This window comes from Mus caroli, unplaced genomic scaffold, assembly GCF_978045245.1.
Source record: "Mus caroli unplaced genomic scaffold, Mus_caroli_1 scaffold_14, whole genome shotgun sequence".
NCBI classification, from domain to species: Eukaryota; Metazoa; Chordata; class Mammalia; order Rodentia; family Muridae; genus Mus; species Mus caroli.
In genome coordinates this window covers 102,020,893-102,033,909 of record NW_028227269.1, presented here as the reverse complement: position 1 = coordinate 102,033,909, position 13,017 = coordinate 102,020,893, and the positions used below count along the sequence as shown (strand labels likewise).

Genomic DNA, 13,017 nt, shown 5'->3' with positions numbered 1-13,017 from the left:
GGACAATTCCCACCACCCTGCCCATTTCTCTGCACTGTAGCCACTCATGGCACATTTCCAAGACAGGAGCAGCTATTGACCCTTGACCCCTGCAAAGCTCCCTATAGATCTGAATGTTTGAGGGATCTTACAGGGCCAAGCTCTTTGCCATCTAGTGTTTATGATGCTCTTTTGCTAAAGCAACATCATCTCAGAATCATAGAAATGGCTCCATTATTCTTTGCCATGCACAAAATTTTCTTCTTGATCTTCAGATCATCTCTTCCTTCTCCTCTTCTTCCTCCTCCTCTGGCCTCAGCACATAACTCCCCTCCTGTTCCAAGCTCTCTGTGAAGCACCCAGAGTCTTGTCTTATCTTCTACCTGCCAACCACACTGTGATGCCCCAGGATCAGATACCCTGTGGCACCGGGGAGCTTGGAAACCATTATGGCCTGCTGTGTGTAATGGGAAAAAGATGAAGCTCTGTGTTCATCAGTTTCCTCATCCATAAAGGGAGCTGAGTGAACACTGCCTGGACACTTCGGTACAGGGATATGTTTATTGATCATTTGTTCCTCCCTTACATTTTGGGTGATGAAGGTGGAGGAGTCCAGCTGTCCTGTGAGTCTGGTCATCTGGGAACTGAGAGAAAAGGTACTACTCTGCCCTGGGTAGGAGTGTTGGGGGAGAGGAGCTGGTGTGAGCAACAGGCCCCACACAGCTGTAGGAGAGAGGACTCCAACTGTGTGGACAGAGTCAGGAGACCCTGCAAGGGTCAGTGGGTGGTACAGACTGTATTGGGGATTACTGAGGCAGAAACTGGGCACCAAGTGTTTCAGATGCTGCAAATAGACAGGGCAGAATGTTCCTGTCCAGTACCTTGTCCTGTTGTCCATATGGGTTGGCCTGTAAACTTTCATAGTTCCACCAAGGCTGCAGAAGTGGAAAGCAGACATGATCAGAGCATATCTGAGGAGTGGGCCAACCTGCTGGGCCCAGGCTTTTGATAGAGGCAGGTAAAGAGGAGTAAACATGGAAGCAGAAGAAAGGCTGTGTTAAGGCTCAGGAAGATGAGCTCGTGTTGCCAAGAAGACTAGGAGCCTGACCGAGACCATCCACAGGCTCATGTGATGTGTGACTAGTAAAGTTAATCAAGGTCACTGTTTAATTACAAAAATGCCACAGTCTATGAGAGGGTGGAAGCCAACAATTGCAAAGAGACTCAATTTGTTAGCTTAGAAAGAAGCCCCACAACTCAGGAAGTTCTACTTTTCTGAGGGGTTGATAACCTTGCCCATTACCTGGATCCATAAATCACCTTGTTCTAAAACAATGTACAGGAATTGCTTCTCAAATTTAACAAACATAGGTTTAATTTTTGAAGACAGGAAATCGTATTTGACTATTGTGGTGGCATCTCCTTCTGTGCCTTTCTCAGTCATGTCCAGCTCAGTGCTGTGGACCATCTGTAGGGAGAGAAACACATCACTCACCGAAGATGATGGAGAGCAGGAGAGAGTTCTGGAGCAAGCACTAAGTGCTGGCCTCATCTGCTGGCCAATTTCTCTGCTCCTTCCATGATCCCTAACTCTGGTGTTCCCAAGTCTCGGCTCAGGGTGTGAGATGAAAGATGCCCTCAGTCTGCTCAGTGTCTCAATCTGTGCTGCCCTCAATCACTACAACAGGAGGACAAGAGTAGGCAATGCCATGCGTTTCCCCACAGGTGACCTCCCAACAGCCAACCACACAGGGAACAGCGAGTGTGCTGGCAGACAGTGCAGGTTTCTGTTGAGGTTTGGTCTTTTGCTATCTATTAAAATGCAAAATGTGGGTCTCCATGACTAGGTTGTTGTAGAGAAGAGACAGTCTACATGCAGACTAAGTGAACCTGTCCCCAAGATATTACTGATGGGTAAATGAAGATGCCGACAGCCAATAGCTGATCAGAAGAGACATAATTTTCATTTAGGTTCTTGGGCTTGGGATTCAAGGAGAACCACAAGAAAGATGAATGTGCAGGAGGAGGAAGGAGAAGCCAGCATGGGTTCGGAATCAAGAGAACGTGGCTCTGAGGGCTGTCCAACTCGAGTTAAGAGCAGCCTAGATGCAACATAGTAAGTAATAACTCAGCGTATCAATGGGAAAGTAGGGTCTAATAGCATTGAGGCTTTACTACTGCCCAGCTTTATGTTGTTTAAGACATTGTAAAAATAAAGGTTGTATATGACTTTCATTTGGAAACCTATACAGCTGAGGACCTCTGGCCATGACTCAATAATTTCTACAACATATTGGCACCTCACTATCTGGCAAAAACTCACTTAAAAATTAATTTGTGATTCTCCAATGGAAAACACATGCTGTCCCTTTATGAGTTCGTTTAATTAATAACCAAGTCATAATAAATCTTCATTTATGCATATGCTGTTCATAGGGAATTGGTTTCATAGCAAAGTCAAGTGGTTTCTCTCCCAAGCAGCACAGGTTTGGGATTAGGACAATATGTGTGATAAACTGGTGCACACAGTTCTGTGATTCGTGGCACAAGCCTGGGCACAGCTGTGCCACCAGGCAGACCCAGACAGTGTGCTGGCCACAGGCTCAGACTCCAGCCTGAGGTCTTTTCCGGGGCTTCTAAAGTGCCTCTGAGATACTAGGAGCCCCCGCTTTGCAATGAAGAAGGCAGATCAGAGGTCAGAGAGCAAGGATGTCTGCCTCCTACAGTCAATAACAAAAACAAAAAGAGAAAAAAAAAAGAGTGTAGAGAATGAACGGAAATGTAAGGTGCCAGTGCTATCGGAAGCTTCTGGGTTCTTAGAAAGTGGGATCCACGGGAATACTGGGACTGCTGAGCCTAGCATGTGACACACATGTAGGCCTGAAAATAGGCTTATACAGTAAGTAGAAAGATATTTAACTGAAGTAAAATATGGGAATGTATACTAATTAAATTTCTATAAAGAGAGGGGGAGATAAGTATATTTATCCATGGTGATATTAATTCTCAAATAAGGGAGAGATAACAAATTGCTATACATGATTTAAGGAAAGAAGGGAGAAATTAATTGGATTGGATGAATGAATAAATCCAGGCCTTTGATCCCAATGTTTAGAAGGAAAAGGATGGACACAGATAGAAAGAAACCCTATCTTACTAAGTAATAATAATAATAATAATAATAATAATAGTTTTAAATGTTTTAATTATCAAAGTGAAGGTTGCTATAAGTTTGGTGGTTATAATGGTATTACAAGTCCTCTGTGTGAAAGGTCAAGTAGAGAGGCCTAAATAAAAAGGAGCCTGCTGAATTGAGTCAATCTATACTTTTGATGACTTCGGGTTGCTGGATCAAGCAGAGAGGCTCTGTAGTTGTGTCAATAGGAAAGTAAAAAATAAGGATAAAATTTGATAGAGGAAGAGTCTCTGAATAACTTGGCTTCAGACAGGAAGCAAAAATCAAGAAGACCAAAGAGGTGGCATGGTTTGCTAATCCCTCTATATGGGAACAGCATATGCATGAATGAAGATTTATTATGACTTGGTTATTAATTAAACTAACTTATTTAGGAACAGTTGTCTTCCACCTGCTCAAACAAGGAGCAAAATTTCATCTTTAACTGATATGTGCATCTTGCACATTCCATACAAATGTCCTTCTAGAAATAAATATTGGTTGTAAGGTTCATATATTATAGAATGAAATACCAAGTGGGCAGGCCTGACAAGATTCACCCTCAGAGATGCTGAAATGGCCTGCTGTTCCAGCTGCCTGCCTGATGCTGCCTCAACTGATGTTGTTTTCAGAGACTGGCTTCGAGAACAACTTCAGGAAGGGCTGCTTGTCCATGATGACCTCAGGTCATCCAGGTTTTCAGACGGTTTCAGTCAGGAATTCATGTAAGCTCTGAAATTTCTCATCACATAGAGACTGGACAACAAAGAATAACAGCTAGCTTTATTTTGATTTAACAACTTTTCAGTTTCCTTTTGGGTTAGGAATTTTTTCCCCAACTCAGCAGGAAGCAGATATAAAAACTATGGTCTTCCCAATCCCTTCAGTTAAGGTGTGTGGATTGGTTATTGCTTGAAGTATAGATATGTTGTCATTTTTTAAGTAATAATTTACAAATAATTATAGTTTTAGACAGGAAGGATGCCAAATAGAGAACTTAGACTCAGGAATTTCTATCTTTCTTTTCCTCTTCTCTTAGTTCCTTAGATAAAGGAAAAGGGGTTGAAAAAATGGGGGATATTGTAATACTATAAGAAATTAGACAAATCGGGATTGGTTATTAAATTACTCTTAAAGAATTTTACAGCCAAAAATCATACATTGGCAGAAATCTTTATATTTTGATGCAGAATTGAAGTTATATTTTCTTACATTGGTGCAGAATTTGTATATTGAGAGAGGTTTAAGCTTTTCATTGATATAATTCTTTGTTTATTGATACAATATTTAAAATTAATTTTGGTACTATTAGGCACTGTGCCTATGTACCTCATTTAACAGTACAAGATTTAATCCTAGTCCTTTAAATAGGTTCTATTACAAACTGTTTAAAATAATCAAGTAATGCAGGCTAAGAGTCAGGTAGTCAAAATCATGGTCATATTAGATTCTAATTTAGTTTATTACACTAAAATGTTTTCAAAATTATTTAAATAGTAAATAGCTAAAATAATCAATGTTTAATAATTCAGTTGTGTTATATATTGATATATGGTTGCAAAAGCATTAGAGATCCACTGAATATGGCATTAGATATTGCTTCATTATTAAAATATCTTTTCACTACAAGACATGACTGCTCCTGACAATAGTCCCAGACTGCTTCCAGGAAGGTGATGAGCATCAGTGCTCCTATGTGGAGTTGCTTCAATTGAGGGATGTTAGCCACTGGGCAAGAAACACCCTGATTGTATTGGTAGAGAGAATGATGTTAAAAAGGACAAATGGATACAGGATGGTCAACTGCTAAACTCTACCAATGCAGTGTTGGCTGGCCAATTGGAGTTAAGAGAACCCAGATGCAACATAGTAAGTAATAACTTGGGTTATTGATAGGAAAATAGATTCTAAAAATGTAGAGGCCAGGCCACTGCACAGCTATTGTGCTGCTTAAGGCTTATTGTAAATATAAAGGTTGTGTATGTTTTTCATCCAGGAATTAAATAGCTAAGGTGGGATAGAAACCTCACGTGCAAGTAAATAATTTCTACAACAAGTTTCAGCATCTCTCCTGCTCTAACCTCCTTGTGATATACACCAGCATGGAACAGGGCATGGCTTCACATTTCCAGACTACCATGCCCTGGTGGTACAGATCTCAGTCCAGGGCTCTGAGTGGGCACTGGAGAGAAGACTAAGCACCAACAAGCTGTGCACCCAAGAATGTGTGATGAGGGTCTGAGGGCATCTTCTCTCCTATTCTCAGATCTTTCATCAGAACTGCCATTGATCCCTTGTTACTACCTTTACTGCTACTATTATATGTGCTGATCAAGTGGTAATGACCAAGCACTGCACTGAAGAAGCTGATGATCTACAGTGAATTGTGGAGAGCTCTGCGGTGGACTGTAGAGAGCCCTGCAGTACAGCACAGGTTGGGACCCATGTGGTCTAAAACCAAGCACAGGCACTTTCCCCATCATTGACTCTGTGATGAGTTCAAATCCAGAGGCTAAAGTAGCAACTGGCTGCACACTCTGAGAAGGAGTATCTGGGCTATGATTCTCTCTCCCAGGCCTAAGGAATCTCAGGCATGTAGGTTTTCTCATACATTGAATATCTCCACATGTCCACATGGCCTTCACTGTCTACATTCAGGACTCAAAGTGAATGAGCCGTGTTCCTTGTCTTACCTCAGAGACTGTTATGTTCTTCACTCCTGTGATCCCAGACAGGTCAGCCTGTGTGGAGAAGAGTTCCCTGATACCCAGCTCTGGAAGGATGTCTTCTAGGTTGTAGTGTTGGGATAAGGAGAACTTGGGTAAGTGGAGCTCTTTTATCTTCCTGAGAATAAAAGAGAAATTGAAGAGCCAGAGGAACCTATGCCCAATGAACACAACTTATCTCTGAAGGGCAGCATTCTATGAGAGCCCACTCTATGGAAAGGAGCCTTCTTTGCACTCATGCCTAGACCAAGTAATTTTTCTCTTCCTAATGCATTAATTATTAATCAATGCCTGAGAGTGTTTACAGTGGACAGGCAAACTGAGTTGGTGCTAATTGTACCTTGACTGAGAATGCTATCCTGTTAGATCCACATAGTGCAGCCCTTCCCTGTCATGCCTGTCCTCACTCATCACCTAGTGACCCTTCTATTCACACTGGACACTGCATCAGACTCCCTTATTCCTTACCCTTGCTTGTCCTTCTCAACCTCACCACTGCATTCGGAGTTTACCTTTAACTTATTAAATACTGACCAGTTCTGTTTTCACCCCCTACTGTCTCTTCCTCAATTGCAAGATAGCCCGCAAGGATGAGAATTTTTGCTTATCCTTCTCCGATACTCTCTCAGAGTCTAAGTCAGAGCATGGCCCGGAGTAGGTCTTCAAGTCACCATTGCATGAATAGGGAATGAATAACTGATAAGGGGATGCAATGGCTACACAGGGCACAGCCGATTCTGAACACTCATCTTCATCTCCTGTCAATCATAAATTCCTCTGCCTCCCAAAGATACGTTCAAGACTCCTTCTCATTTACAGTCAGAGACACAGGAAACCTCATTCCTCATTTGAACTGATCTTATCTTGTCAGCAACACTAACCCCAATAAAATCAACTGGGACAGAGGAAGGGAATTCACCAAACTCCACCTTTCCTCTGATGACACTTTAACCACTACACTGGACATAAGTGAGAAACTGAGGCACAGAGACACTGGCCATCAGGACAACTGCAGTACAGGGACCCATTTCTGGGTCCTTAGGACACATACCTGGGCCTCAAATATTTCTTCCACTTTTTCAGGGTCTTTGGTTGTAAGCTGGCTTCCACCAGCTGCATCCTGCCCTGGTCAGGGAGGATGAACATGGCCTTGCCATTGCCTTCGTAGTTCAGCTCCACCACAGTGCATTTCAGCTCCTCATCCCGGTAGTAGGGTGTCCTCAGGTTCTTAGTTTTCATCATTGGCACTTTCACACGCCTACTCCTGTCCACTATGAATTTTCCCATGAACGTGTCATCAGAGTCAAAAGGCACCTTCCATTTCGCTAAAGATGAGGCAAATAGTCGGACTGTAACAGCAACAGAAACAGGACACTTCCTCCCTATGTATGTTTAGCTTCTGAAATCCATCCATTGTCAGTCACTCACAGTGTCCCTCAGAGTGGCATATGCTGAACTGGAGAAAACCTCAAAGGTGGACAAAATTGTACCAATGAGTTTCCAGATTTGGTTTAAAATGTAAGCTAAAATCCACAACCTGGCTACTTGAGCTCCTGACCTAGTCAGGGTTCTGGAGTGGAGTGTGTAAGAAAGACTAGAGTGAAGGTGGTGAGACTGGAGACAGGAGAGAGCTGAGGATCCTGTCTTGCTCAGGGGAAACATCTCTAGAAGGCAATGCCTTGTGGGACAGGTTTTAGGCAAAATAAAACAGCAGAGACTGAGTTCTTCCATATCACGATCAGTTCATAATCCCATAGATTGTGGCTAAGACAGAGATAATTAGTCCACATCGCACACGTGGGAAATGGCCGCCCTGACAGTCAGAGATATCAGCTCAAGCTTTTCCAGATTTCTAGTTTTTCTTCCCATAACCAGTATACACACTGGGACTTGGTAATGAACCAAGTTCTTGCTCTTGGAATCTTGCAGCCTAGACATACATCCCACCTAGCACTAAGCAGCACTTGAGCTTCAGAGATCCACGTCCTACAGTCTAACCCTTCATGCTGTCACTCTGTTTCCATCATCCCCTGCCAACAGCAGCTCTGGGGCCTTCCTGTCCTCCTGTCTTCTGTCCTCTGTCCTCCTGTCCTATATTTCTGTCTATTGTCAACCTGATTTTCTTCCTATAGTCCAAGCCTTCAAACTCTGTATCCTGGACTAATTTTAATTAGCACCAAATCTAACCAGTGTCTATTCATATCGTGACTTCTGTCAGGCAACAGTTTCTTGGCTGTCACCTTGCTATCTAGTCTGTATCAGGCAGGAAATGGTGGGTGTGGGTTCCCTGGATTTTCCCCAGCTACCCTTATCTGTAATGTCTCCAGTTGAGTCTCCAACTATCATGGGCCCAAGTCCCAGCAGATTTCCTGCCCTAAGAATGTGTTTTGGGAATTCTGATCTTTCATATATAAATTTTATAAAAGTAAAATTCCAAGAAGCAGCTAGATATTAACACACAGCACTGCCTAAGGGACATTCCTCCTTTCTCATGACTTTTCCCCAGACCCTGCTTCTCCACAGCCAAAATCATTTCATAACAGTCTCAGGGAAGAAGTCCTATGTAGGAACCTCCCACAAGGCTGGCTCTTCACTAGTTTTAGGCTATGATACTTTCTCCTTAAGATTAATGTAACTAGGCTCCTTTGGGTCTCAGTTCAACGGGACCCTGCTGGAGACCGAGGGTATCCAGAAGGATGGATACCTTATATAGGAGCATATTAGAAATGGTTGCTCTAGTCAGACTGAGGGATGTTATTTGTGTAGGGAGTAGACATGGATTAAGCCTACCTAGGAGGGCTGGCAGTGGAAGATGTGACATTCTGCTAGTCATTAAGTTCAAGTCACAGAACAGATCAGCCTTCCTAGAAAGATAGCTCAGTGTTTCTGTTGGACATGTCCCAGGAATTACATCACTATCTTAAAATTCTCAGAGGGGAAGTAAGGGCATTGTGTAATAAACAGTTACACACAAGGCTCTGAGGCCTGAGCCCCTCCTTTCCAGAGGTCAGTGTAAGGACACAGGTTCCAAGGCAGCATCCTCTCCCTCTCTTCACAAACCACTCTCACCTTTAAAAAGGAGATCACTCACTATCACCATAGATGTATTGCCATCCAGGTCTGAGACCAGTTCCTTGATCTTCCCCTGGGTCTGATTGCTCATATAGCTATTGATGAGCTTCATAGCTTCATGAGGCTGCTGGAAGTTGGCTGTGAAGACCTCAGTGTGGTACAGAGCCCTTGCCTTCTCCTTAAACTCTGCCAGGATCTGCAGGTGCTTTTCAATAAACAGGACATTGCCTGTCCTGATCTGTACCTGGTCCCCTGGATGGCTGAGCCTCTGTAGGAGGTGCCCAAAGCCCTGGTGGATGTCTGCCTCAGATGTTTCTGTCAGATTGAATTTAAGAACTTCTAGAATCTCTTCCAAGGTGTTGCCCTTTGCTCCCAGAGTCAAGGAGTTCAGAGCAGTTGCGATGCCAACTGGAGAGAAGACAATATTTTTATCTGGGTTCTTCAAAGTCAGCTCCTTATAGAGGCTGAAGGCAAAGTCAGTGTTGATGGAGGCCAGTGTTAAACTGTCCAGTTGTTTTCCAGTGTCCTGGTCTTTCTGGACTGCATTGTGCATTCCTAGTGTGCCATCTGAGCAGCAGATGACAGCAGGGCAGATCCCAGCCATTAAGAGCACTAGAGCTGCAATGAAGGCCATCTTCTCTGTTCTCTAGGCTGAAAAGAAAACATTCTTTGAGTCTGGGAGGACAAGCTGGTGCTCTGAGCATCTCCTAGATCTCCCACATGGTGGGCATTGTGGCCTGCTCTGCTGCCCTTCCTGTCTCTGTGACTTCCCACTGGAGGTGCTCTGACCTCTCAGACGGCAGTACTCCATCCTGAGTTCCCTACTACCATGGAGGAAGTCTCTCGTAGAGCCCAATTTTTCTATTTAAGAGAACCAGCAACCAGAAAGGTAAACAGTCTTTCCACTGTCACAGATAAAGGAAGAGAAAAACCTGGAGCTGGGCACAGAACATGTATAATCTCTTGTCCCTTTCTAGATTTGTATAACGCCACATGAGAAGGCAGAGAACCCTGTTCTTTTGCATGTGTGCAATATCCTATCAACAAGATCTTGTCCAGACTGAATGAAACAACATTGGACAGATTTTGTAGCACTGAATCTGGTGCATGTTTCTGGGAGCAAGGGCGACTGCTGTCTGATGTGAGCATGACAGTGATGCCCCTTCTCCCACAGGGACTTTGTCACAGTTCTGTCCCCTCTTGGCTCCTACATCAGTACCTGGGCTAGGCAAGGTCTCAAAGCATTCCCCCTGAGGAGGGTCAGAAGGAGGACTCTCTACTCAGTTTCCAGGAGCATAGTCCATGGTGCCTGCCACTTCCATAGGCATGAAGACCCAGACAAGAGAAGAGAGTGTTATGCACTGCAGAAATGTCCCTTATTCATACTGGGTGACCTAAGAACAACTTCTTACTGCCCCCAAATCAAGACTCCAGGTCAAGCTGGGCGTGGTGGTGCATGCCTTTAATCCCAGAACTTGGGAGGCAGAGGCAGGTGGATTTCTGAATTCGAGGCCAACCTGGTCTACAAAGTGATTTCCAAGACAGCCAGAGCTATACAGAGAAACCCTATCTCGAAAACAAAACAAAACAAAACAAAACCAACCAAACAAAAAAAAAAACCCAAAAAAACAAACAAACAAACAAAAAGACTCCAGGTCATAGCCTGGAGCACACAGTCCTGGGATGGCTTTTTCCATTCTCAACAGAGAGAAGGTTTTATGGGCCTTACCTGCAGAATCAAAGCCAGCTGCTAGTATTTGTTAGGTAAATCCCGATGTGCCAGTTTTCTGCCTTTCTGGAATGTTTTTAACTCAAGCACACTGGTACACATTTATATCTAGGGACTCCTCCTTCCTCTTAGGAAATGCTGACGTGAATATCTGTGCTCTGCTCGGATTGGGAATGGACATATAGAATGATTTATGATGACAAAGACTTACAGGCTCTATCTTGCAGAACCAGCTCCTGGTGGCAAAACCACTAAGAGTCTTCTACACAACACTGGATGTCCTCATTGTGGCTTCTGTTTCTGTAATAGTTCAAAGGTCAGTATGGACCAGGTGAGCATTCAAGGCAAAAAACCAGGGCAGCAACCCTAACCCACTTAACACAAGGAAGAGCTGCATCTGGCTTTTGTTCTGGGCTTCCCAAGTCACTTCAAAAAGAATGCAACTCTATGTCCATGTTTCTTGGCTTCTTTATGGAAAACCACAGATCAATAATCACATGTCTCAATATTGACAAGTCTTTGACTGCATCTGTATTACCATCCTTTCTGTCAGGAATGGGCACATTCTAAGTAGAGACCTGCTCTCCACAGATTTCTGAAGGGAAGCTGCCTATGTCAGGAAATGCAGGAACTCTAAAAGGAGTCTGTGTCTGCAGAGACTGCTCGTTGGTAAGAATTTCAGTTCAGTAGAGCCTTGGAGGGTCATACAGAGACCAATTACCTTATTAGGAGGTGCTAAGTTCTGTTTCTATAGACATGCATGTATTGCCTCCATGTGTATCACTGATGCCTGTGACAATTAAATCTACTAGCAGACAGATAGCTGCAACCCAAGAGGTAAGCATGGTGGCGATGACATCTTGAGCCTAGAGAGAGGCTTCCCCCATGTTGATGCCACTGCCTCTCTCAGATATCCACCCATGCCCTTTAAATTTGCCTTGATTTGTGACTTTCTTTCTTTTGTAAAGTTATAATAAAGTTTTTGTGAAACTGCTTCCACATTGGAACATAGAATTTGGGTAATGGAAGATGTTTTCTCTGATCATTGTCACCAAAAATGGCTCCAAAATGAAGGATTGTATTCCCTTTAGGATGAGAGTTGTGGGTTTTGTGTGAACAGTGGGATGAGACACTCAGTAGGCAGATGTTAGGTCCAAAACTGCTGTCCCTTAAATGGAAGTTCTGGTCCTAACAAGAAGAGTTTGGGTTCAGTAAACAATGTCTAATGCTGTGTCTCCATGTTCCAGAAAAGAACATTATGAGTGGCACATTTCTATTTCTCAGTAGTCACCCTAACATTCCCACAAAATCTGCAACCTCAGTCAGGGCCTGTCTTTCTTCTGCTTGCTCTGTCTCTCTCAATTGCTCAGTCCTGGGCTCTTCCCATTCCACACTGGACTCTTCCACTCCACTTCCTTGTCTCCTTAAGTCTCTTTCCCACCTTAAAACTAGAACTGCCATTAAGACTCACCACCTTCTTTTGGACTGTGATATGCATCAGCCACAAAATAAGCTTGACAGTCTCAACAGGCAGGAAGTGCCATACTTGAGTATCAGATTCTCACTGATCTTGACAAGTGCTGCCCAGGTGCCAGCAAATGGACTGAGAGCCCATGCTCAGGCTTTCGTTGACCTCCATTGTTTGGCCCCACCCACTCTGCCCAGTGCCAGAGTTACCAGATTTACCTGGAAAAAACCTAACAATCTCCCCAAGCTGACCAGAACCTGGAGCTTCTGGTGAAGAGACACAGGTAACCTGTCCCCATCACTGCATATCAAATCCTGCACTTTCTTGTCCCTGTGTTGAGCCAGAATGGCCAGTACTCCCTTTCCCCAACCCCCAGTATGAAGATGCCTCTGACCATTGAAGAGGTCAGACAAAGGGAAGTCCAACCTGGCCTCGAATCCAGTACCACACATTGCATTCCCATGTTGTGATAATTCTAACAGATAGGACTTTCCCTGTACAGAGGCTCCTGCCTTGGACAGAGGCAGGAGTTCCTATCCTTGAAGTGAGAAAGCCACCCTTGAGCTATGGGAAAGAGGCAATCAAGTGTTCCCAGGCAGCTGTGGCCTCTTTGTAAAAACACACTGGCCTCTGATAATGGAATGAGTTACTTCTTCCCAGGCCAAAAAGGTCCTTCTCCAGCTGTGTGATTCCACCTCTCTGTCAGGTCACCTCTCTGAACAAATGTCAGGTTTGAAGGACAGCACCCCCTTTCCTCTACCCAATCACATAATGCCAGGGTAGAGAGCCCCATATTATGCATCTTCATATATGTGTGTGTGTGTATACATGTATATATGCATACACATATACGTGTATGTATACATGT

The 13,017-nt window shown here is 43.8% G+C and overlaps 1 protein-coding gene across 1 annotated transcript; it reads right to left on the bottom strand.

The window, feature by feature from the left end:
• Positions 1-1,246: 1,246 nt before the first annotated feature.
• LOC110307042 (serine protease inhibitor A3B) lies at positions 1,247-9,586 on the bottom strand. Its single transcript, XM_021179252.2, has 4 exons — positions 8,950-9,586; positions 6,932-7,205; positions 5,848-5,998; positions 1,247-1,447 (listed from the first exon to the last, which is right to left on the bottom strand). The coding sequence occupies exons 1-4, from the start codon at positions 9,584-9,586 to the stop codon at positions 1,247-1,249; spliced, it is 1,263 nt and encodes a 420-aa protein (XP_021034911.1).
• Positions 9,587-13,017: the final 3,431 nt, after the last annotated feature.

What these genes read in the sequence shown, in the direction of transcription:
- LOC110307042 (XM_021179252.2), bottom strand. Translation starts at nt 9,586, where the DNA reads ATGGCCTTCATTGCAGCTCTAGTGCTCTTAATGGCTGGGATCTGCCCT. An exon ending in GAGTGATCTCCTTTTTAAAG is followed by an intron (nt 7,206 to 8,949) that starts GTGAGAGTGGTT and finishes CCTCATCTTTAG; the next exon opens with CGAAATGGAAGGTGCCTTTT. An exon ending in AGAACATAACAGTCTCTGAG is followed by an intron (nt 1,448 to 5,847) that starts GTAAGACAAGGA and finishes CTCTCCCTACAG; the next exon opens with ATGGTCCACAGCACTGAGCT.